At 40.2% G+C, this 20,617-nt stretch overlaps 2 protein-coding genes across 2 annotated transcripts in view; both read right to left on the minus strand.

Moving 5' to 3' along the window:
* LOC102300207 (alpha-aminoadipic semialdehyde synthase, mitochondrial) overlaps window positions 1-16,038 on the minus strand; it is an 18,279-nt gene extending 2,241 nt beyond the window's left edge. The window contains exons 1-3 of the mRNA XM_005950971.3: window positions 15,894-16,038; window positions 9,232-9,468; window positions 7,004-7,180 (exon numbers count right to left, since the gene is read on the minus strand). Of these exons, the coding sequence (XP_005951033.3) occupies window positions 7,004-7,180; window positions 9,232-9,450 (396 nt within the window). The 5' untranslated portion in view covers window positions 9,451-9,468; window positions 15,894-16,038. The remainder of the gene's footprint in view (window positions 1-7,003; window positions 7,181-9,231; window positions 9,469-15,893) is intronic.
* Window positions 11,141-13,911, minus strand: LOC102299893 (E3 SUMO-protein ligase ZBED1). The gene is made up of 3 exons (XM_042215997.1): window positions 12,952-13,911; window positions 12,073-12,683; window positions 11,141-11,908 (listed from the first exon to the last, which is right to left on the minus strand). Exons 1-3 carry the CDS (start codon window positions 13,574-13,576, stop codon window positions 11,498-11,500), a joined length of 1,647 nt encoding a protein of 548 aa, XP_042071931.1. The 5' UTR covers window positions 13,577-13,911; the 3' UTR covers window positions 11,141-11,497.
* Window positions 16,039-20,617: the final 4,579 nt, after the last annotated feature.

Genomic DNA, 20,617 nt, shown 5'->3' on the forward strand with positions numbered 1-20,617 from the left:
GTGTTCTCCTTTTTTAAAAAGAATCGATAAAGAATCGAATCGTTAAACAGAATCGAAAATGGAATCGGAATTGTGAAAATCTTATCAATACCTATCCCTAGTAGCAACAGCTAGAAATCTGAATCCGTTTTCATTATTTGTTGAGAAGTTTGGACACATAGTCATTTATGGGTTTTCTTTATTTATGTCTTTATTATTTATTTTTCATTTTAGTGTATTTTGTTTTTAGATTTTTCAAAGTGAATACCAATCATTTTAAACCCCCCAAGACCTGTGGGAAAAACTCCTATGCTCCGATCCCCATCAAAAGTAATTTCTCTCTCAGATATATGGTAGACTCCTTTCATCTGTTTATTCCTCACCATCCAATGTTAAATCTGCATGGGAGAGAGAGCTGGGAATTAGCCTGAACAAGTGTTGGAATGTAAACCTCGATTCACACCCACCTCTCTTTATACAATTTCAGGATTCACCTATCTAAAGCTGTCTATCAATTTTTTATACTTAAAATCAATAGCTTCAATAAATGTCAAGTTTTACGTTACCTTTCTCATATATCAATTAGTCAATTGGAGTTCTTACCATTTATCTTCTTATTATTTTCTTTATTAATAAATTCACCTTATTATTGGCAACACAACACCTACTCTTCTTCTGGAAAACAGTGCCCTGTACCACACTCGGTGGCTCCGTGAAGCAATGTCTTTATTTAATCCAATTTTATAATCCTTGATCCTGATAGTGATCCCAATTTCTTGTCCTCCCACCTTTCCAAATCTAATAAGTCATAACCAATGGATCTTTTATTGTCATTGTTTGGACTTGTGACTAAGATTGTTTCACCCTGTCAAACCGCGTTAAATCTAATTTAACTTAATACAATTAAATGAAACAAATAGTAACTCAATCCTACATTGATTAGGACACTCCAAAACGTTGATTTTGTATTCTTTGATCCATTCAGAGGTAGACTTGCTGGTGTGTTTTGGATCATTGACCTGCTGCATAGCGCAAGTGTCCTTGAGTTTCAGGGCACAAACTGACAGCCAAACATTCTCCTTCAGGAAACAATCTCCTTTTTCAATAAAGAGCCGAATTCATGGTTCCATCAATTATTCCTTTTGTATAGTTTCACTGGTTCTTCTATACTTATACTAAATAATTTTCATTACTTTATATACCACTTCATTTAAATATGACAACTTAATCTGTAATAGATTTTATTTATATTCTATATTAACGAATCAAATCATGCAAATCCATGTCCCCCTTTAAGCAGTGATTACATTGTGCAACATGGACAGTTGTAGACATCATAAGGGTGAAGTCAACCATTTGGCTACATGTGCAATTTTTGCATTCTAATGGTAAATCTCTACAGAAGTGTCTGCCCATAAAAAAAACAGGAAGATGAGCAGAAATCAGCACAGACTGTCATGCTCACTGTCTGATGACAATGATGTTTAGACCCAAGGAGAACCTAGGAGATATAAAGAATAATCAAGGTTTTATTTCAGTCTTACCCCCACATACTGTGAGATGTGACTCTCTACTGAGAGAGGACCGCTGCTGTCAGGCTACAGCAAGTTCATGAAAAATTTAACAGACGTAAAGCTTGTGAACTATGACAGCTTTGGTTTTAACTTAATCCAGTTTTGGTGTTAATGTGTCAAAAAATGAAAACAGTCATTGCTGGAAGTAGTTAACAAGCTTGTTTTCATTAACATTTAAACTGTCTGTGTCACAGTTCTGGGGCAATTCGACCCAGCATTTTGAGTTTATTATGCTTTGATTTATTTTTTGAATGATGGGTTCTTTATGTTTCTTTGGTGCTTTGTTGATTATTATTATAATCTCTGTTTCAGTTATTCTTGTTAAGAGATTAGTTCTTATGTTTGGTTTTTCTCTGAATTATGATTTGCTTGGGTTTTGAGTAGTGATTCATGTTTCCTGTAGTTTTGTAGTGTCGTTTATAATAAGTTTAACTGGGACAAGGTGAGCTACCTCGCTGATTACATGATGATTCTGCTTAGGGTTTATGAAGTAGTGAATTCATGTTTCCTGTTTCAATTTAGTGGTGATAGTCTTTGTCATTTTTTAATTTTTTTCTTATGTTCACGGTGTGCAGCTTTGGTTCCCCGTCTGTCTATCAGCCCTGATCCTCCCAGTTGTGTCTTCTCTCCTGATTGTTCCAATGTCCGAATCATAAAATTAAATCCGCTGTGTAAAGCCTGTGTTTTCCCCGGTTGCCTCGGTGTCGCGGGCGTCGGGGAAGGCCGTCCTCCACATCCCGTAGCCCTGATAGTGTATCCAGTATCTAGTTGGTTGTACAATGTTTGTGTTTCTTTTTTTGTTGGAGCACCGATAAAGCTGTGGGTGGGTGGTCCACAAGATGTTTTATCATGCTCTCCGGCCAGTAGTCCTGGCATCCTTGATCCACATCTTTCCACCCGCGCACACAAGCTCCGGGCGACATATCTCTGAGCAGGTGGAATTGCCAATAGTGATGTGTTAAAAAAGGTGTTGGCCTTTTTATCCCAAAAATTGATCACATTCCGTGTGTGTGTGTGTGCGTGCGTGCGTGCGTGCGTGCGTGCGTGCGTGCGTGCGTGCGAGCGAGCGAGCGAGAGAGAGAGAGAGAGAGAGAGAGAGAGAGAGGAGAACCTGCAGGTCTCTACTGCTGTTGGGATTGAATCACAACAAAAATAAAACACATGCTGGAAAATGGAAAATGTGTGTCAGGCGAGTCTTGGTTTCAGGTTTCAACACTCATGCCTGTCATTGACCTTGTGAAGAGTGATCATAGGATTGCTTCACTTTGTCTGCAGTGCTTGAACTGAAACTTGAGAAGAGTTCAGCTACTCAAGCAGCAACATCTCAATTAATCGATTTAGGTTATTAAAATATTCACAGAGAGCAACATAACTGCTTGTGGAATTTTGCTCCCAAAACAAAACAGCCAATCACTGCAATGAATAATCAGTCTGTTGTACATGAATAAAGTTTGTAACCAGCAGCTAGTTTGGTGATCAGAGCACAGTTAGCTTGCACTACATTTTTTGTTGTTGCTTATAATAGTCCTTTTAACAAAGACAACCCCAAATGACAGGTGCAACCACTGTCAAGTGTTGAAGCAACACGTACATCTAAATCCTGCCTTAAACCCTCACGCTGTTGAGTTCTTGAACCTAGGATCTTCTTGCTGTAAGGAAAAAGTGCTGACCACCACACCTTTGTTTTTGACTAAGCATATTACTTAAAAAAAAGAAAAACTCCTACTGTTTAAAAAAAGTTATTTTCAAGGCTAGCAAAACAAGAGAAAAGACACCAAAGAATGCTTGGGAGGAACTTCTTGTACCTCAGATAAGTACAGACTTTCCCTGCATCATTTACAGTTGTATACGGGAAATAGGGCTGGGCAATATGAGGAAAACATAATATCACAATGTTTTTGGCTATATCACAATATGTTTAAATAGCCTCCAAAAACAAATGTTATTTTCAACCATATAGTGCCTAAAATTGCACTGGTATACTCATTCAAATCGACCACTCAATATTTTTTTCTACTTTGAATAAAAAAAAAATCATGTTTTAACCATCAGTTGCACACAGAGGTTTTTTTTTTACAGATGACAATACTGTCACAGTAAGTCTCTCTGTGGTCAACACTAGACCTTTAACAAACAAAAGATCATAGCAACAAAAATTTACAGCAAGCAAGAATTCACGAGACAAAACAAAACAGTTAAATTAAAAAGGTTCTCTTTTGTGCTTCTAACCTATAAGGTTATAATAAAAAAATGTGATCACCTCAAATTACAGAAACATAAGCCTAGACAGTGACTAAAACAGAGTGACCAAGAACAGTCGCGGGTGTCACAGCTGGTTCATTTAACGTTTTCTTTGGTGTGTGGGGAGACGCTGACATGCAGAGTTTAAAACAGGCTTCATTTTGCAGTGGATGACTTTTCAGCTGGTGGAATACATTTGTGGTGCTGCTACCTTTTGCAGCAATATTTTTACAGGATGTTTTGCAAATTACCACATTTTGTTCGACACTGTCGTTAAATCTAAACGACAGCGATTCTCATTATCTTGCTCATCTAAAACTCCTGCTGTCGCCATGTTTTTCCCCACCTGGTAGTATATAAACACTAGGGGTGCAACGATACTCGTATCGATATTGAACCGTTCGATACAGTGCTTTTGGTTCGGTACCCATATGTATCGAACAATACAACATTTTTTAATTTATTTTATCAACTTTCCTTCTGACGATGCTGTCTGTGTTGAGCGCTCAGTGAATCTGCGCTCGACAGTGCCGCCTAGGCGGAGTAGTCGAACGCAGATTCACTGAGCGCAGGGCAAGCTAGCGAGACAGAAGTTAAGCTCTCCTTGCAACATGGCAAATTGAACCTCCCCCACCCTCATTCAGATCTGGCGTTTGGAACTATTTTGGTTTTCATGTGACGTATGACCCTGAAGGTAAGCGCGTCATGAAGTAAAACAGTATGTTGGATGTGCCACGCAATGCTCAATTACATGGGTGGGAGCTAGTGTGTTAGCGCAGTTTGCTCGTTAACGTGTTGGCCGTCCAGCCCCACGCACGGGGCGATCCGCGGTAGCTCGTTAACGGAGATTTGCCGTGTTGTGGCGTTAACGTCATTTCAACGAGATTAACGCTGACAGCACTAGTGGGAACACAACGAATATGACTGCACATTTATGCCGACATCATCCTAGTGCAAAGACAAGTGGAAGCAGACAAAAACAACAAGCATGCATGCTACAAACTTTACCCGAGTCATTTAGACAGCCGTTAGCACATGATTCTCCTTATGGGGACCTGATACAGTGGGGCAAAAAAGTATTTAGTCAGCCACCGATTGTGCAAGTTCCCCCACTTAAAATGATGACAGAGGTCAGTAATTTGCACCAGAGGTACACTTCAACTGTGAGAGACAGAATGTAAAAAAAAATCCATGAATCCACATGGTAGGATTTGTAAAGAATTTATTCGTAAATCAGGGTGGAAAATAAGTATTTGGTCACCTCAAACAAGGAAAATCTCTGGCTCTCACAGACCTGTAACGTCTTCTGTAAGAAGCTTTTCTGTCCCCCACTCGTTACCTGTATGAATGGCACCTGTTTGAACTCATCATCTGTATAAAAGACACCTGTCCACAGCCTCAAACAGTCAGACTCCAAACTCCGCCATGGCCAAGACCAAAGAGCTTTCGAAGGACACCAGGAAAAGTATTGTAGACCTGCACCAGACTGGGAAGAGTGAATCTACAATAGGCAAGCAGCTTGGTGTGAAAAAATCAACTGTGGGAGCAATCATCAGAAAATGGAAGACATACAAGACCACTGATAATCTCCCTCGATCTGGGGCTCCACGCAAGATCTCATCCCGTGGGGTCAAAATGATCATGAGAACGGTGAGCAAAGATCCCAGAACCACACGGGGGGACCTGGTGAATGACCTGCAGAGAGCTGGGACCAAAGTAACAAAGGTCACCATCAGTAACACACTACAACGGCAGGGAATCAAATCCCGCAGTGCCAGACGTGTTCCGCTGCTGAAGCCAGTGCATGTCCAGGCCCGTCTGAAGTTTGCCAGAGAGCACATGGATGATACAGCAGAGGATTGGGAGAATGTCATGTGGTCAGATGAAACCAAAGTAGAACTTTTTGGTATAAACTCAACTCGTCGTGTTTGGAGGAAGAAGAATACTGAGTTGCATCCCAAGAACACCATACCTACTGTGAAGCATGGGGGTGGAAACATCATGCTATGGGGCTGTTTTTCTGCCAAGGGGACAGGACGACTGATCCGTGTTAAGGACAGAATGAATGGGGCCATGTATCGTGAGATTTTGAGCCAAAACCTCCTTCCATCAGTGAGAACTTTGAAGATGAAACGAGGCTGGGTCTTCCAACATGACAATGATCCAAAACACACCGCCCGGGCAACAAAGGAGTGGCTCCGTAAGAAGCATTTGAAAGTCCTGGAGTGGCCTAGCCAGTCTCCAGACCTCAACCCCATAGAAAATCTGTGGCGGGAGTTGAAAGTCCGTGTTGCTCGGCGACAGCCCCAAAACATCACTGCTCTCGAGAAGATCTGCATGGAGGAATGGGCCAAAATACCAGCTACTGTGTGTGCAAACCTGGTAAAGACCTATAGTAAACGTTTGACCTCTGTTATTGCCAACAAAGGTTATGTTACAAAGTATTGAGTTGTATTTTTGTTATTGACCAAATACTTATTTTCCACCCTGATTTACGAATAAATTCTTTACAAATCCTACCATGTGGATTCATGGATTTTTTTTTCACATTCTGTCTCTCACAGTTGAAGTGTACCTCTGGTGCAAATTACTGACCTCTGTCATCATTTTAAGTGGGGGAACTTGCACAATCGGTGGCTGACTAAATACTTTTTTGCCCCACTGTATGTTTAATATGCTGCTGAGAATATAGCCCAGAAGAAGCGTATAGTATAGCTTTTATTTTGGAAAGAGACATTTCTCTGTAATAAACTCTCTTTTCCAAAGATGAGTGATTCCTCAATCAGATACAGGGCTCGCAATATCGCTAGCCCGACGTCCCGGGGCTAGCGATTTTTCCAGTCGGGCTACCAAAATCTATCTCTGCCCTGCCCGTCGGCCTATCGTAGGAAGGAAAAATATATGTCAATGCTTTTGCATTCTTTCGGAAATGTAGCTGGGTAATTATGTCATTGGCATCGGTGAGCCACTGTCAATATGTGACATACTGAAATCGCGTTTGAGAAAAAAAACTCAGCGAATTAAATGCAGACAGCTTAATATTGCCATGGCAATTTATACTTGATGGTTACGATAAAGCCATTTTAACCATCATATTTGGAAAAACTCGTGATACCATCAAGTATATTCGATATATCGCCCACCCCTAACTGGAAACATAAATAAACTGACTGAAAAGCAGGACCACTGCAGGGTATTTTAGGGCTTACCTTTTTCAGTACGTCATCCAAGAGCCCCATGTTGGCTTCCTGAGCCTTAATGGTGTGTGAGAAAAAAGCGTACGTCTTCTTGGGAATGATCTTCTCCTCCGGCGGCCTCTTCACTCCAATTATCAGTGATGCATCTGAAATGTTCTCCTGAATGATAGCCCCTGCCTTCATATAGTACTGAAAGAAAGTACGGTCTAAATGTTATGGCTTACAAAATGTTTTTAATGTGTCTTCAAGTTTGTCTGTATTTTTAGTCCCATAAGCTATACATTTTATAGGTACAATATGTTTTTAGAGGAAGCAAAGATGCCTAAAAGTCACCAAATGTAAAATCGCTAAATACTATCCAAAAAAATTTATTCTGTTAATCTGGACGTAGCATTTTTAGTGGAAGAAACGTTTCATCACTCCCCCGAGTGACTTCTTCAGTCTTAGCTGACTGCAGGTTTCCCCAACCTTATAAACAGTACATTTGCACAATGACTGAAACTAGAACCACTGACAAATAATGAGCTGTGAGGTCAGCTTGATCATTACTATGCAAATTGTCATGACCATTGATCAACAACCATTGATCAACACCCACTGATCAATGACCATGAGTATTCCCAGTTGGGGAATGGCTGTAAGATGGCAAAAAATGTACCCTTAGGCCCCCTCCTTGATTCAGAGATGGTCTTTCCCTTTTCACGTAAATGGCCTCTTTGACTCCGCGCTCAAACCAGCGTTCCTCCCTGTCCAGGATGTGTACATCCTCATCATTGAAAGAGTGTCCACTGGCCTGTAGGTGTAAACAGACTGCGGCCTGATGAGTTAGCTCTTCACTGTTGTGCCATCCACTTTGCTAGAGGTTGTTTGGTTTCCCCGATGTATAAATCCTGGCAATCCTCCTGGCACTTAACAGTGTACACTATATTACTCTGTCTGTGTCAGGGGACCCCATACTTGGGATGGACGAATTTTTGCCGCAGCGTGTTTTGGGGTTTGAAAGTCACAGAAACGTGGTGTTTAGAGAAAACATGTCACAGCTGTTCCGATACTCCTGACACATAAAGGATCACTACAGGTTTTTGCTTAGGCAGCAGTTGTCCTTCTCTCCTGGATCGGCTGGAGCTTTCTTTTGGCGCCTTCCCAGCTTTGACAAATGTCCAGCTGGGATAACCACATTTACTCAAGGCCTTGTTGATGTGCTGTTCTTCTGCTTCCCTGGCCGCTGTGTCTGTGGGGATGGTGTTCACTCTGTGTTGTAGCTTCCTGATGATGCCCAGTTTGTGCTCCAGTGGATGATGAGAGTCAAACCTTAAATACTTAAAAGCTTTTTGGTTTACGGTACACATCAACTTTTAAATGTCCCTCATTACTGATGGAAATCTTACAGTCTAAGAAGGCTAACCTGCCACTTTTCATATCCTCCCTGGTGAATTTGATGTGTTGGTCCACCGAGTTAATGTGATCCGTGAATTGTGGTGCGTCCTGAGATTTGATTTTCACCCAGGTGTCATCCACATACCTGAATCAATGACTTGGTGGTGTTTCAGGGTAGGATAACAGAGCACTCTGTTCCATTTCTTCCATGTACAAGTTGGCCACAATAGCTAAAACTAGGGAGCCCATGGCACACTCATGTTTCTGCCTGTAGTAGTGATCCTTGAATGTGAAATATGTGGAATGAAGACATAGTTCCAAGAGCAAACGTACTTGGTCGGTGAACATCAAATGAAACCATCTGCCTGCATAATGACAGCTCTCATCTTCTCAACAAAATCAAAAGTGTTCTGCATGGTGTTCAGAGCTGCTTACCAACAGCTTGAGGATCAAAGCCAGAAACTTTGAGATGTTATAGGTGACCGAGTTGATTATACAGACAATGGGTCTTAAAGGTAAACCCTCTTTATATTATTGATATTATTATTGATATTAATGATCAAGAACCTCACCTCAAAGGTCATTGATCGTCAGTGGTGCTAATTTCAGTCATTATGCAAAGGTACTGTTTATAACGTTGGGGAAACCTGCATTCAGCTGAGACTCAAGGAGTCACTTGGATGAGTGACGAAACGTTTCTCCCACTGAAGACGTTATGTTCAGATGAACAGAATCAACTTTTTGGGATTTCCTTACTTGTATGATCGAGCATGCGTCAAGATATTAAATACTACCTTCATAGATCTGAAAATCAAAACACCACCTGAAGAAGTGAAAATTAAACAAAGTATTCCTTCTCTCACCTTCTCGTGAATAGCTCTGCGGTTGGATGGCTGTACCAGGACTTTTACGCCAGCATTTGTGAGCTCTTTGACATGTCGTGGTGCCAGTGGCGCCCTCCTCTCCCAGGGATTGACATCCTCGCGACGTATAGCCATGACGGCCCTGTGGTGCTCATAGCGCCGCTGGGCCATGAGACTGGTGCACATTCCCTTACCTTGATGATGGAGGATTCGGAACATGACTTCACCTCCTCCTGCCTGAATTAAAAGAAGAGAAACAGAAATAGAAAGGGCAACCTGTGACGAGGCTAGGGAGAGTGTGGCTGAAAGGTCAAAAATTTGCTGCTGGGAGAGAAGTGACATGAGCTCACAAGGAAGCTGTTCTTCCAGACCAGGAATCATATTAACATGTTATAACATTTAAATTATTTTTAACAACTAGAATACTTTATTATTATTGATAATACTCACTTCAGTTTTATTTATATAACACCAAATGCCTCAAAGTGATTATTGTTACTTTATCATTATTATGATAAGGTAAAGACCCTACAATAATACAGACAAAAACCCCAGCAATCAAATAATTCTCTGAGCAAGTACTCTTGTTCTATGGCCTCACCAAACTCCTTCCACACCCAAGCTTTTGTTTCAGCTGCCAGGCATTCCCATCAAACACTTTCTAAATGTATGGGTGCATCCTCCCCTACAATCTGATCTACCTGACCTGACCTGCAATCTGGGGTGTTTTGGTGCCACATGTACTTATGGACCCTTGTGTTTGAACTAGAGATGTGTGTGACTAGTCGTTCATATGACTAATCGTCACTATTGTCACTAGTTGGAACTGAGGATGGCACGATGCCACCTTTTTATTTTAGATACTGATATTTTAAATTTGGATATCTGAAAAACAAAGGAAGTGCAATATCAGCATGAAATGGTGTTTATATTCAACAAACAATTGTAGAATGGACCCTTGTAGGCATAAAGGCATCATTTAACATCAGTCGTTTTTCTTGTTTTTCTGTTTTGAGTATAATTTTAGGTTGTTGCCTAAGTCATTGTTGAAGTCTCCCAGTAGGACAAGGGTGTCAGCAGGTGGAGCACCCTCAAACGCCCCACCAAGTGACTCCAAGAACGCTGGGTATTTTACACTGTTCTTTGGCACATAAACTCAAATGACAGTCAGTGTTCCGTTTGGGTAAGTGGAGCAACCCTCTCATGCACAATGAGAACCTCAGTGTACTGGTAGCAAATTGATGGGATACAAGAATACCCACCCATGGATATTCTGGGGTTGCCTCTCACCGAGGGCAGACTGAAACAGAGCCCATTACAATAGTTCCCAAGCCCAAGCCATGGGTCGAGGTGAGCCCGACTATATCTAGCCAGTATCTCTCAATCTCATGCACTAGTACAGGGCCCTGTCTCAATATGCGTACTTGTGCGTATTTGCGTTCTCGCGTACTCGTGATACGTCATCAGTCGGAGACCAAGTACTGTTCCAATTCAAAGTACACATCAAGCCGAGAACGCAAAAAAGTCCCGGATGTGTTCTCGCTCCGCCCGTTTTATCGAGCATGCATCGGTGGTGACTTGTGTGGACTTGGTACAACTAAATATCCCAGAATGCATTTCGTCCAAAACTTAAACGCGGCAATGGCGGACGAGCGGGGTTGAAAACTTTTAAATATTACTCTTTCTGCGTCACAAAATAAACTTTTAAGATATTTTCAGGCAAGAAGGTAGCTGTGTAAACTTCAAATATCTGCTCGATTTATCAAGACATCACATATTTACAAAAGTGCTCTGACATTTTCTAGGGCTGCTCGATTATGGCAAAAATGATAATCCCGATTATTTTCAATGAAATTGAGATCACGATTATTTCACGATATTTATTTAACAATAACAATGCATTGAATAATTGCTTTAAAGATTGTCAAAAAATAATATAAAACAATGTGCAAATTCTGATAACCGTGCAAATGTTTGCAATATAAAAAATAAATAAAAAGATGTAAACATTAATGTTTAGTGAACTTCAAACTACTGCATAATATTTATGCATACAAATAACCAAACATCAAGGCAAGCTGTGTAGCCACACACTGCACAATTGCATCAAACTGACATTGAGGTATGTCAACTAAAGTTGCTGCCTGAACAAAAATAAAATTATACACTGAAAGTAGTACCTTTTATAAGAAATAAATGAAAACTAGTAGGCCCGAGTCCCATACAATCTCAAAATGGCTCAACAAAACATGGTTCCTGCAACCTTTCAAAGGTTTTTAGCCAAAAACACCAGCCTATTGACATGATCAGGCTTCAGGGATGCACGCAGGCAGTTGACAACATTTCCACCAGTGCTAAAGACCCTTTCTGATGAGGCACTTGTGGCTGGGATGCAAAGATATTTCTTTGCCAGGATGGAGAGTCGTGGGAAGAGGTTCTGTGATAGCTTCCACCACCCCAGTGGGTCTTCCTCTGTGTCCAGGGTCCCTGCCTGGAGGTAGGCCTGAAGCTCAAAAGCTATGGCCTGGTCCAGTTGAAGAGCATGTTCTGCACCTGGAGCTGTGCTGTGAGGGGCCTTAAAGAAGCTGCTTAGGCCCTTTTTCCTCTTCTTTTGGTTTGATGCACCATCATCAGCAACCTCCGTGTTACCAACGGGTGTCCCCATCACTGTAGCCTCCTTTAATGGGACAAATAAAATGACAGCAACACAGAATGAGGAACCAGTTTTATCTGTCTCAGGTTTGGCATTCTAAAATACAATCCTTAAATAATTACTATAAATAATGATAGATAGATGGATGGATAGATGGATAGATAGATGTTTAGTATCTTTATAAATACCATGATGGACTTCATTTCCATTGTCAGTCTGGCTTTTATTGTCTCTTGGCTGACCTCGCTTACATATCTCAGGTTGAACCTTGGGTCCAGGACAGTGGCCATGTCAAGCAACTCTTGTGTTGGTGAGTCACCATACTTTTCATTTAGGTACTCCAGTATTCTCCTCTTGATGCATTTTGAGAGGTCTGTGTCATCATCTTGCTCAGCCAAGACTGAGTTGTTAAATAGGTGGAGTGTTGGTTTTATTAAAGACACACTCACATATTTCTCTTCAGAAAGTGCATCAGTGAATTCAACCAGAGGTCCCAAGGTCTTGTTGATGGCCTCAAGGACATCAATGTCCTGCCATGAGGGGATGAGGTGCCTGGTTCCTTTGTCTTGGGAGAGGACATGGGCAATGGCCTTCTGCTGCTCAAGGACTCTGGAAACCATGGCCTGCCTAGATCCCCATCTGGTTGGACATTCAGTCTTTAAGGAGTGGTCTGGCAGTTTGAGGTCTATCTGTGCCTTTTTCAGCTCTCTCTTTTTTTTCCAACTGAATGAAAAGGTGCTGACCACTTTTTTGCAGACCCCCACTGCACGCTCAATCCTGTGATCTTTCATGGCTCTTTCTATAAAAACATAAAAAAATATAAACAAGCATTATCAGGATGATGACTGTCATTTCCTTGAGTGTGAATGAATAAGAAAAAGTGATGGTAGCTTATTTATGTGTTTGTATAATTCATAGAAAATGTGTATGACTGTGAGAATGAATAAAAGTATCTCTGAATTTAAATTGTTTTTTATTTATTATATTCATTCAAAGCATTATGTTGTAAACTTATTGAAAGAAAATCACATTATGCATCATATTCAGTAGGAATTAGGCCTACTCACCTATGGCCAAATGTAATCTGTGCCCAAAGCACTGGAGCCTCATCCAGCCATTCAGTTCTGCAGCCAGTATGACATTTGCAGCGTTGTCTGTGGTTATACAGACGAGTTTACTCTCCTCCAGATCCCACGTAGCCAGTGCTTGTTTCAGACCTGCAGCTATGTTCTGCCCTGTGTGGTCTTCTGGGAAAAATGATGTCTGGAGACATTTCGTTTTCATGTTGAAATCCATGTCAATGAAATGTACCGTGAGGCTCAAATACGGCTCCATGGTGCGGCTTGACCACAAGTCCGTTGTGGTGGCAAAATATTGGGCTGTAGCCACTTCCTTTGCGACACCATCATGACACTCGTCATATAAAGCGGGAATCGCCACTCGACTAAAATAGTGATGAGATGGCAAGTTATACCGTTTGTCCAAAGTGTTGATTAGTTTCTTAAAGCCGGGGGTGTCCACTGTGTTAATTGAGCATTGGTCTTTGGCGAGGAAAAACGTTACCGTGTTTGTTATCTCCTTGTGTCTCTGGGAGCTGGTGGGATATTTAGTCGCGTTGTACATGGTAGCGTGAATGGAGGTCTGTGAGGATGAAGCATGTGTTGTTGAGGGTTTTTCTCTATGCTCCTTCATTGTTTGATCGTATGTCACTTTGTGAGCGGTTTTCAAATGATTGAATAAATTTGTAGTGTTGCCCTGTGGTGCAGCTACAACACCGTAGCAAAGTTTACACACTATATCAACTTGATCCACGTCGGACTCCGCGAACCCATAATGTTTCCACACCACTGAAGTAGTGGTCTTTAGCAGCCATTATCCTCTCCTCTCCAAATAACGTCTGCTTAGCTCTCCTCAGGTACTCTTAATTGATGTGACACGTGTTCGAAACGCAGAGAGGTGCGCTCGATTTGCCACCTCGCGAGAGTAAAGCACGAGGGAGGTGCTAATAATCGGCTCAGTCATTTTTAATGATCGTTGAAAGCTCAGATCGTAATCGTGATTAAAATTCGATTAATTGAGCAGCCCTAACGTTTTCTGATTAAACAGAAATGTGAGATGGTCGAGAATTTGTCCTGTTATATTTGAGGGAGCAAGGAGCAGACGGCTGGGTTTATTAAACTCCACCGAGACAATCTACAAATTTCATAAAAAGTTTAATAAACTATTATCTTGTTTTTATTTTTAGTTAGCACATACCTTAAACGCTTCAAGTTGTAAGCTAATGATAGTTAAATAAGAGCAGACGCATGCTGGTGCAATAGGCTGTATGTTTTACATCTAATGGATGCATGATCTGATTGGTTGACTAATCACAAAAATAATCGGTGACTAGTCGACTATCAAAATAATCATTTGTGGCAGCCCTACATCCATGTACATACTGGAAATGACAGCTTCAACACGGCATTTAACCTTTCATTAGTCAACTGGCTTGATTCAAAATGCAAAAGAACCCACCCATTATTTTAGACACACTCTAGATCTTGTTCTGACATTTGGCATAGAAACTGATCATTTAACACTATTTCCTGAAAACCCCTCTTTTGTCAATCCATTTCCTACTAACATTTACATTTACAATAATGGATTACACCACAATGGAATAGATTACATCACACCAGATGTCTTTCTGAATGCACTGTAACCAAGTTTAAGGATATAATTAATCCACTGATATCTTCTTCAATGCCTTCAATGCGGAAAAAATTGTAGAGCAGCTACCTGAAGCTACTCCCACAGAGGTTGATTATCTTGTTATTATTTTTACTTCTTCACTGCATTCAACTCTAGATATTGTAGCTCCTCTAAAAAAGAAACCCTCACATCAGAAGTACTTGACTCCCTGGTGTAACTCACAAACACGCACCTTAAACCAGAGTACTCCTAAGCATGAGAGGAAATGGCGTCTCACCAGTAGGGCTGCAGCTAAAAATGATTTTGGTAGTTGACTAGTCTGCCAGTTTTTTTGTGATTAGTCAGTTAGTCAATGATTATTTAAATAACTCTTATCTCTGTGTCCTCTGGGAAAATATCCTGTTCTAGTTTCCAGTACCTCACCTGCTTAAGTCTGCCCACCTTAATATCACCCTGTTGTCTTGTCCCACGACAAATTAAAATAATGACCTAGAAAATCAATTTGAAAAAAATTTACTTTTAACAATATTCAATAAGACTGTCAGAATAAAAATGAAATAAATAAAAATATTAAGTAATACAAATTAAAATACTAGTAGTATTTAAACATAAAAAATGTGTACATGGGAAATTTTAAAAAAAAATTTCCGTGTACAACCATATCTTTTTTTTTTTTTTACCACTCAGTGGAACAAACCACATTTAATATTGTTACCAGACTGCGTTTTGTTATCTCTTGTAACTCTCCATTGAATCTTGGGCTTCAGTGACTTATTGTTGTGAGGACTCTACATTAAGGCAAAAGGTTGGTGAACAATTAAAATGATTATACTTCACAACACTTTAAAACGATTAAAATGCATGTTTTGTCCTGTACTATTATTCTGCTTTATTCTGTATTATTTTTGATGTAACTGCCATTTCCCATGGGCCATGCCCAAGTCAGAGTAAGGCTAAACAACACCTCAGTGCATTTGCCAGACACTTTAGAAATGCTCCGGAAAACGTAAGAATAACAAAATTGGATGCTTCTGTTAAGTGAGCCTTAATTACCACGGCATATGAAGTACATTGCACTACTTTGTGATCTATAAGCTTGTTGAACACCACACTATTAACAATCATTGTCAAAAATCTAACAACACAGACACAGCAGTAAAATCAGTAAACATATAAGTGGACCTCAGCGTAGATTTTAGCTAGCAGTGTGGCTTTAATCGACAGTCTGTTACCACATGAGTCAGTTCTGTTCAAAACGCTTAACATTTCAAGCGCTCGATAATGGGCTAGACGTGCTGCAGCTACCCGAACCCACCTTACTGACTGCTTTCTCTACACCACAACGGGTCCAGGCGATGAAATTTGGCGACTAGTCACCGAAAACAGTGGAGGTGAGAAGACGTTCAACTTTACGCAGACACTACTTCGCACGCGCACAGGCTGAACCAAGCTACTTCCGGTCACTATTTCAAAATAAAAGTAAAAAGTAAAACCTCACGTAAGATGACAACATTCTACCGTACGTACCTACATGCAATGTGATACGTAATATAATCTAACGTAATGAAACCAGCAGAGGTAGAGGTCCTACAGGGTATGACCGTTAGTGTTACGAATGCGTACGTGAGTAAGATATGTAAGCTAACATGGGTAAAAATTACAAATATTATTTTTGTGCAGATTTTGAGGACTCACAAATGCGTGCATCCACAAATACGAAGCAATTTAATAACATGTAAACCTATTTTATGAATGCGTTCATTAAAACCTGGATAAATAGTGATTATTTACACACAACTTATTAAGTTCAGCTTAAAAGTTCTCTTTTAAAAACTCTTCTTTGCATGCAAACTTCTAAAACTTCACGTAACATCCATCTCGCTCTCTTTAAAAAACCTTAAATGAGTGTGCACCAATCGCCTGATACGCACAAGTCACGTCTCACGCCCACGTGGGGTTTTGGAGCACTGCCAGCTTCGCACAAATCCACAAATATAAGCCGCGTTCAATTCCCAGTGTAAAACTGGGACATCTGGCCTTTCACTGTTCTTCTGCATTTTTTTTAATGAAGCGTTTCTTTTTTTTAAAAAAAACAAAACAGAACAGCTTGTCGCCCATCTACCAGAAAACATAGTTTTAACAATTAGGCATTACACAGTAGCCTATGAAGGTTTATATATGTTTTAAATAAGTTGCTACTACATCCTGAAGTATTCAGGATTAGTCATTAAGCTAATTGTGGCTCTAGCTCGGGAGGTTGAGCAGATCAACTACTAATCAGGATTCAGTGCCTGCTCCAGTTTACCTGTCTCTAGTATCTAGATACTAACCCCAAGTTATCTCTGATACGTCCATCCAAGTATGTGTTTGAATATTAGATAGAAAGCACTTATGTAGAAAAAAGTTCTGCGTATAAATGGGTGAATGAGGCAGTTTGTTCAATTGCTTTTAGTGCTCGGAGTAGAAAAGTGGAGTAGAAAAGTGCTATATAAGAACCAGTCAATTTATTATCAGAGAATGCCTGATTTTTCACAACAGGCCTCTGTGTAGCATCTATAATTGCTAATACTATTAATTTTCTAGTAGAGGGGTTATGGGCTGTTTGTTTTGTTTAGAACTGTCAGTTGTTTTGTTTCTTTTTTAAAAAATTGAGGAGTACAGAGAAGAGTTTTACACAGGGACATGGACGCAGGTTACATTTGTGGATCTGTGCAAAGCTGGCAGTGTGAAATTTACCTCAAAATCCCATGTGGGCATGAGATGTGATCTGTACTCGTGAGGCATCAGGCACTTGCTGCACACGCATTTAAGGTTTTAGTGAGCAAGAGGTATGTTACCAGTGGTGGACAGCGTTATGTATATTATGTAATATACATAATGCATGGTTAAAATACATCAAATGCAGTAAGTACACACGTTTCACAGCTAAAGACATTTTTATTTCAAAAAGTTCATAATTAGACCAGGGCTTTTATGATTGTGTTGGGTTTTTGTTACCTCTCTTGTGAAGCACTTTGTGACGTCTGTCTGTGTAATGTGCTATATAAATAAACTTTTACTTAAACATAGCACAACCTCACGTGTCTGAATTTAGAGTTATTTTTTCATTGACGTACTGTATTAACATAGTTGATCTAAAATCACACAAAAAACATCCCAGTAGGGAAAAACCACAAACATGTTTAGTGAATAATTTTCATAATTTGAAATGCAAATATACATTTAACAAACTTTACAAATTTTGTAAACAATAAAGTTATACACAACTATTTACCTAAAAATGCAGCCAATGCCTCTGGCATTTTTTGTATAACCATTTAAAACTAATGAACTACTAAAACTAAAATTACAGAACAATTAGGTTTCACAACCTGCCACTCCAAAAAAAAAGTTTGTTCGCCACAAGACAGAGGAGAAATTCCCTGGCCTAAACCCTGCTTCCCTGACAACAGGAGGTAAATGGACTAGTTCTTATATAGCGCTTCTCTACTCTGAGCACTTTATACAACTAATTCATTCACCCAACTCATTTAAGTTGTTAGTGCTCACTATCTAACATTCATACACATTTACACTCCTGGATGCATCAGAGAGCAACATGTGGTTAGCATCTTGCCCAAGGATATTTGGCATGCAGACTGGAGCAGTCTGCCAGCCTGGGATCGAACCACCAACCTCCTGGTTAGTAGCTGATCTGCACTACCACCTGAGCTACAGCCAGCCAACCAAGGACAGAGATACAGGTGTATCCCACTTGGAGACAGTGATTGCATTACAATCTGCCTTTTGTGACATTTTAGCAGCAACTGTGACATTCACTAGTAATCTCATTATTCTGGAGAAACCAAAACAAACGACCACACTACACACTAACAATACACTCCAAACAAACTAAACATCACAAATCTCTCTCGTCTCAAACTCACTGTTGATCTCTCCGCAATCACTGCCAAAATTTTCCCTGCATCCTAAACAAACAAATGTCAGGTGTTGCCATATAATTTTTTTTGATTGGTCGACATTTTTCTACCAATAGGAAATGGGAGGCACTGTTTTTCTTGGTTTATTTTTGCGCTGTCCTTGAAAATGCCATTTTTAATGCTTTTTCCCCACAATAAATGTAACGACAGTATTCATAAAAAATTATCACATATGTTTTTTTGATCATAACTCTGATTTTAATGGCATATCAATAAAAACTGAAAACTGGTATATAGAGTTTGAAGTCCGAACTTTCAACACGAGTTGGCTGCAGCTTGTTGCTGTGTCAGCTTACATTGGTCATGTCGACCCCAGAGAGTTAATAACACTCACCTTTATTCCATTTCCAGACTGTGTTGAAATCTAAAACACAGATGAGCTCGGCACAATCATAGTGGGTTGCTACTGACAACAAAAAATAAAGCTGTTCCACGCTATGAGATGAGCCATTTTTTAATGGGTGAGAGGGGTTAACACAATGCAATATATTCACTATTAGAATTTACATTCAGTGTTAATTGTAGCTCAAAGTGTTAATACTAGCTTATAAACAACGATGTCATTTGCAAAACTAGGGTGGCACTAGGGGTGGCAAGAAATTATTTTAGGGTGGCACATGCTACCCCATACCACCACAGTAGATCCGCCCCCGGATGTCACCTGTAGTTTTCGACATGTATACATAAATCAGTTGTATCATAAACAATCGGAACACGTTGTTTTCTGGTTGTTGAGCAGCCAGTCTACTCTCCTCTACCCTCTATGTTTTTTTTAGTCTTGTTTTTTAGCGAGACATACCACGTCGACATGACTGGACTGGTAATCTGCCATAACCGGCATTTGCACGGAGGACCGACAAGTCCTCGAAGGGCAGCTGTGCACGTACAAGCACTGTCAGCAAGCCTATTCGTTCGTTTTCATTAACGAAACTGTATTGCCCAATCAAATCTGTTAACGCAACAGGACCCACCCCTACCTTCGCTGTAGGTTCATGCAGCTTGTAGAACAAAGTGTAGTTTGGAAAAAGTGGCGAAAATGAGAAGGTAAAAGGCAAAGAGAGGAAAAGAAACTAAAACTAAACAGCGAAACATGTCAAATTCATCTACACGTTAGCTGTAGGTGAGCCTGCTGCAGCTGTACTGTCAACAGTAGTACCAGCAACAACCAGTAACAAGCCCTGGCAGTCACAGGAAGTTGCTGTTGCTAGCACTATGGAAAAATGCAGCAGGAGGAATCCCAACAACAGATGGAGAAGAGTGAAATTAACGCTGTAAGAAAATAGATGGAGGGATGGAATTCGGAAGGGGGAGATTGAGGATCTGGGTAAAAGGAATGGTTACTTTGACCAATCCCAGTGGCTGAAGTGTGGTTTTTAATTGTCATACGCGGCGCTGCAGCACAACTGAGAGCCCAGCAACAACTGTACTTAACCTGATTAAAGCCTGTTTCAATAGCAATTATCAAATGAAATTAAATATGTAAATAATATGTATAATATTATATATATTTAATTATATTTGTTTATTTACCATATGTATAGCGATCACGGTAGGCCTGGAGCAAATGCTAGGACCAATTTTATTTTACTGTCTCACTCCAGCCATGCAAGTCGAGACAAGTGTTTTATCTATCTATCTATACATACATATATATCTTCTGTCTGTACCCTCTGTGGGAGGCTTGGGTGCTGTGCATGTGCGAGATATTGGACAAAAAGTACCTTATAACTATGCTTCTTTTTCTCAAGAAAAAGTGTTCAGTTATAAACTGCTGTAGGAGACAGAAGCTATACATATGACCTTTCGTAAAAGCCACCCATTAATACCTTCCTTCGGCTCATATGGAAGATGGAAATCCTTCTATCAATTAATTTAGAGACAGCCTTCTGCTGCATGCATCACATGGAGACGACGGAACAGAAAGGTAATAGAGACGGGTGTGTTCCAAAAGTATTGCAAGCTCTTTCCAAATATCAATAGTGGATTAATCAATCAATGTTTATCCTCTACGATCTGTGTGTAGTAATACTGAATGGTTCAACATTAATAATTTAAAAAA

This window comes from Haplochromis burtoni, unplaced genomic scaffold, assembly GCF_018398535.1.
Source record: "Haplochromis burtoni strain Fernald_Lab_line unplaced genomic scaffold, NCSU_Asbu1 Contig_890, whole genome shotgun sequence".
In the NCBI taxonomy this organism is placed as follows: domain Eukaryota; kingdom Metazoa; phylum Chordata; class Actinopteri; order Cichliformes; family Cichlidae; genus Haplochromis; species Haplochromis burtoni.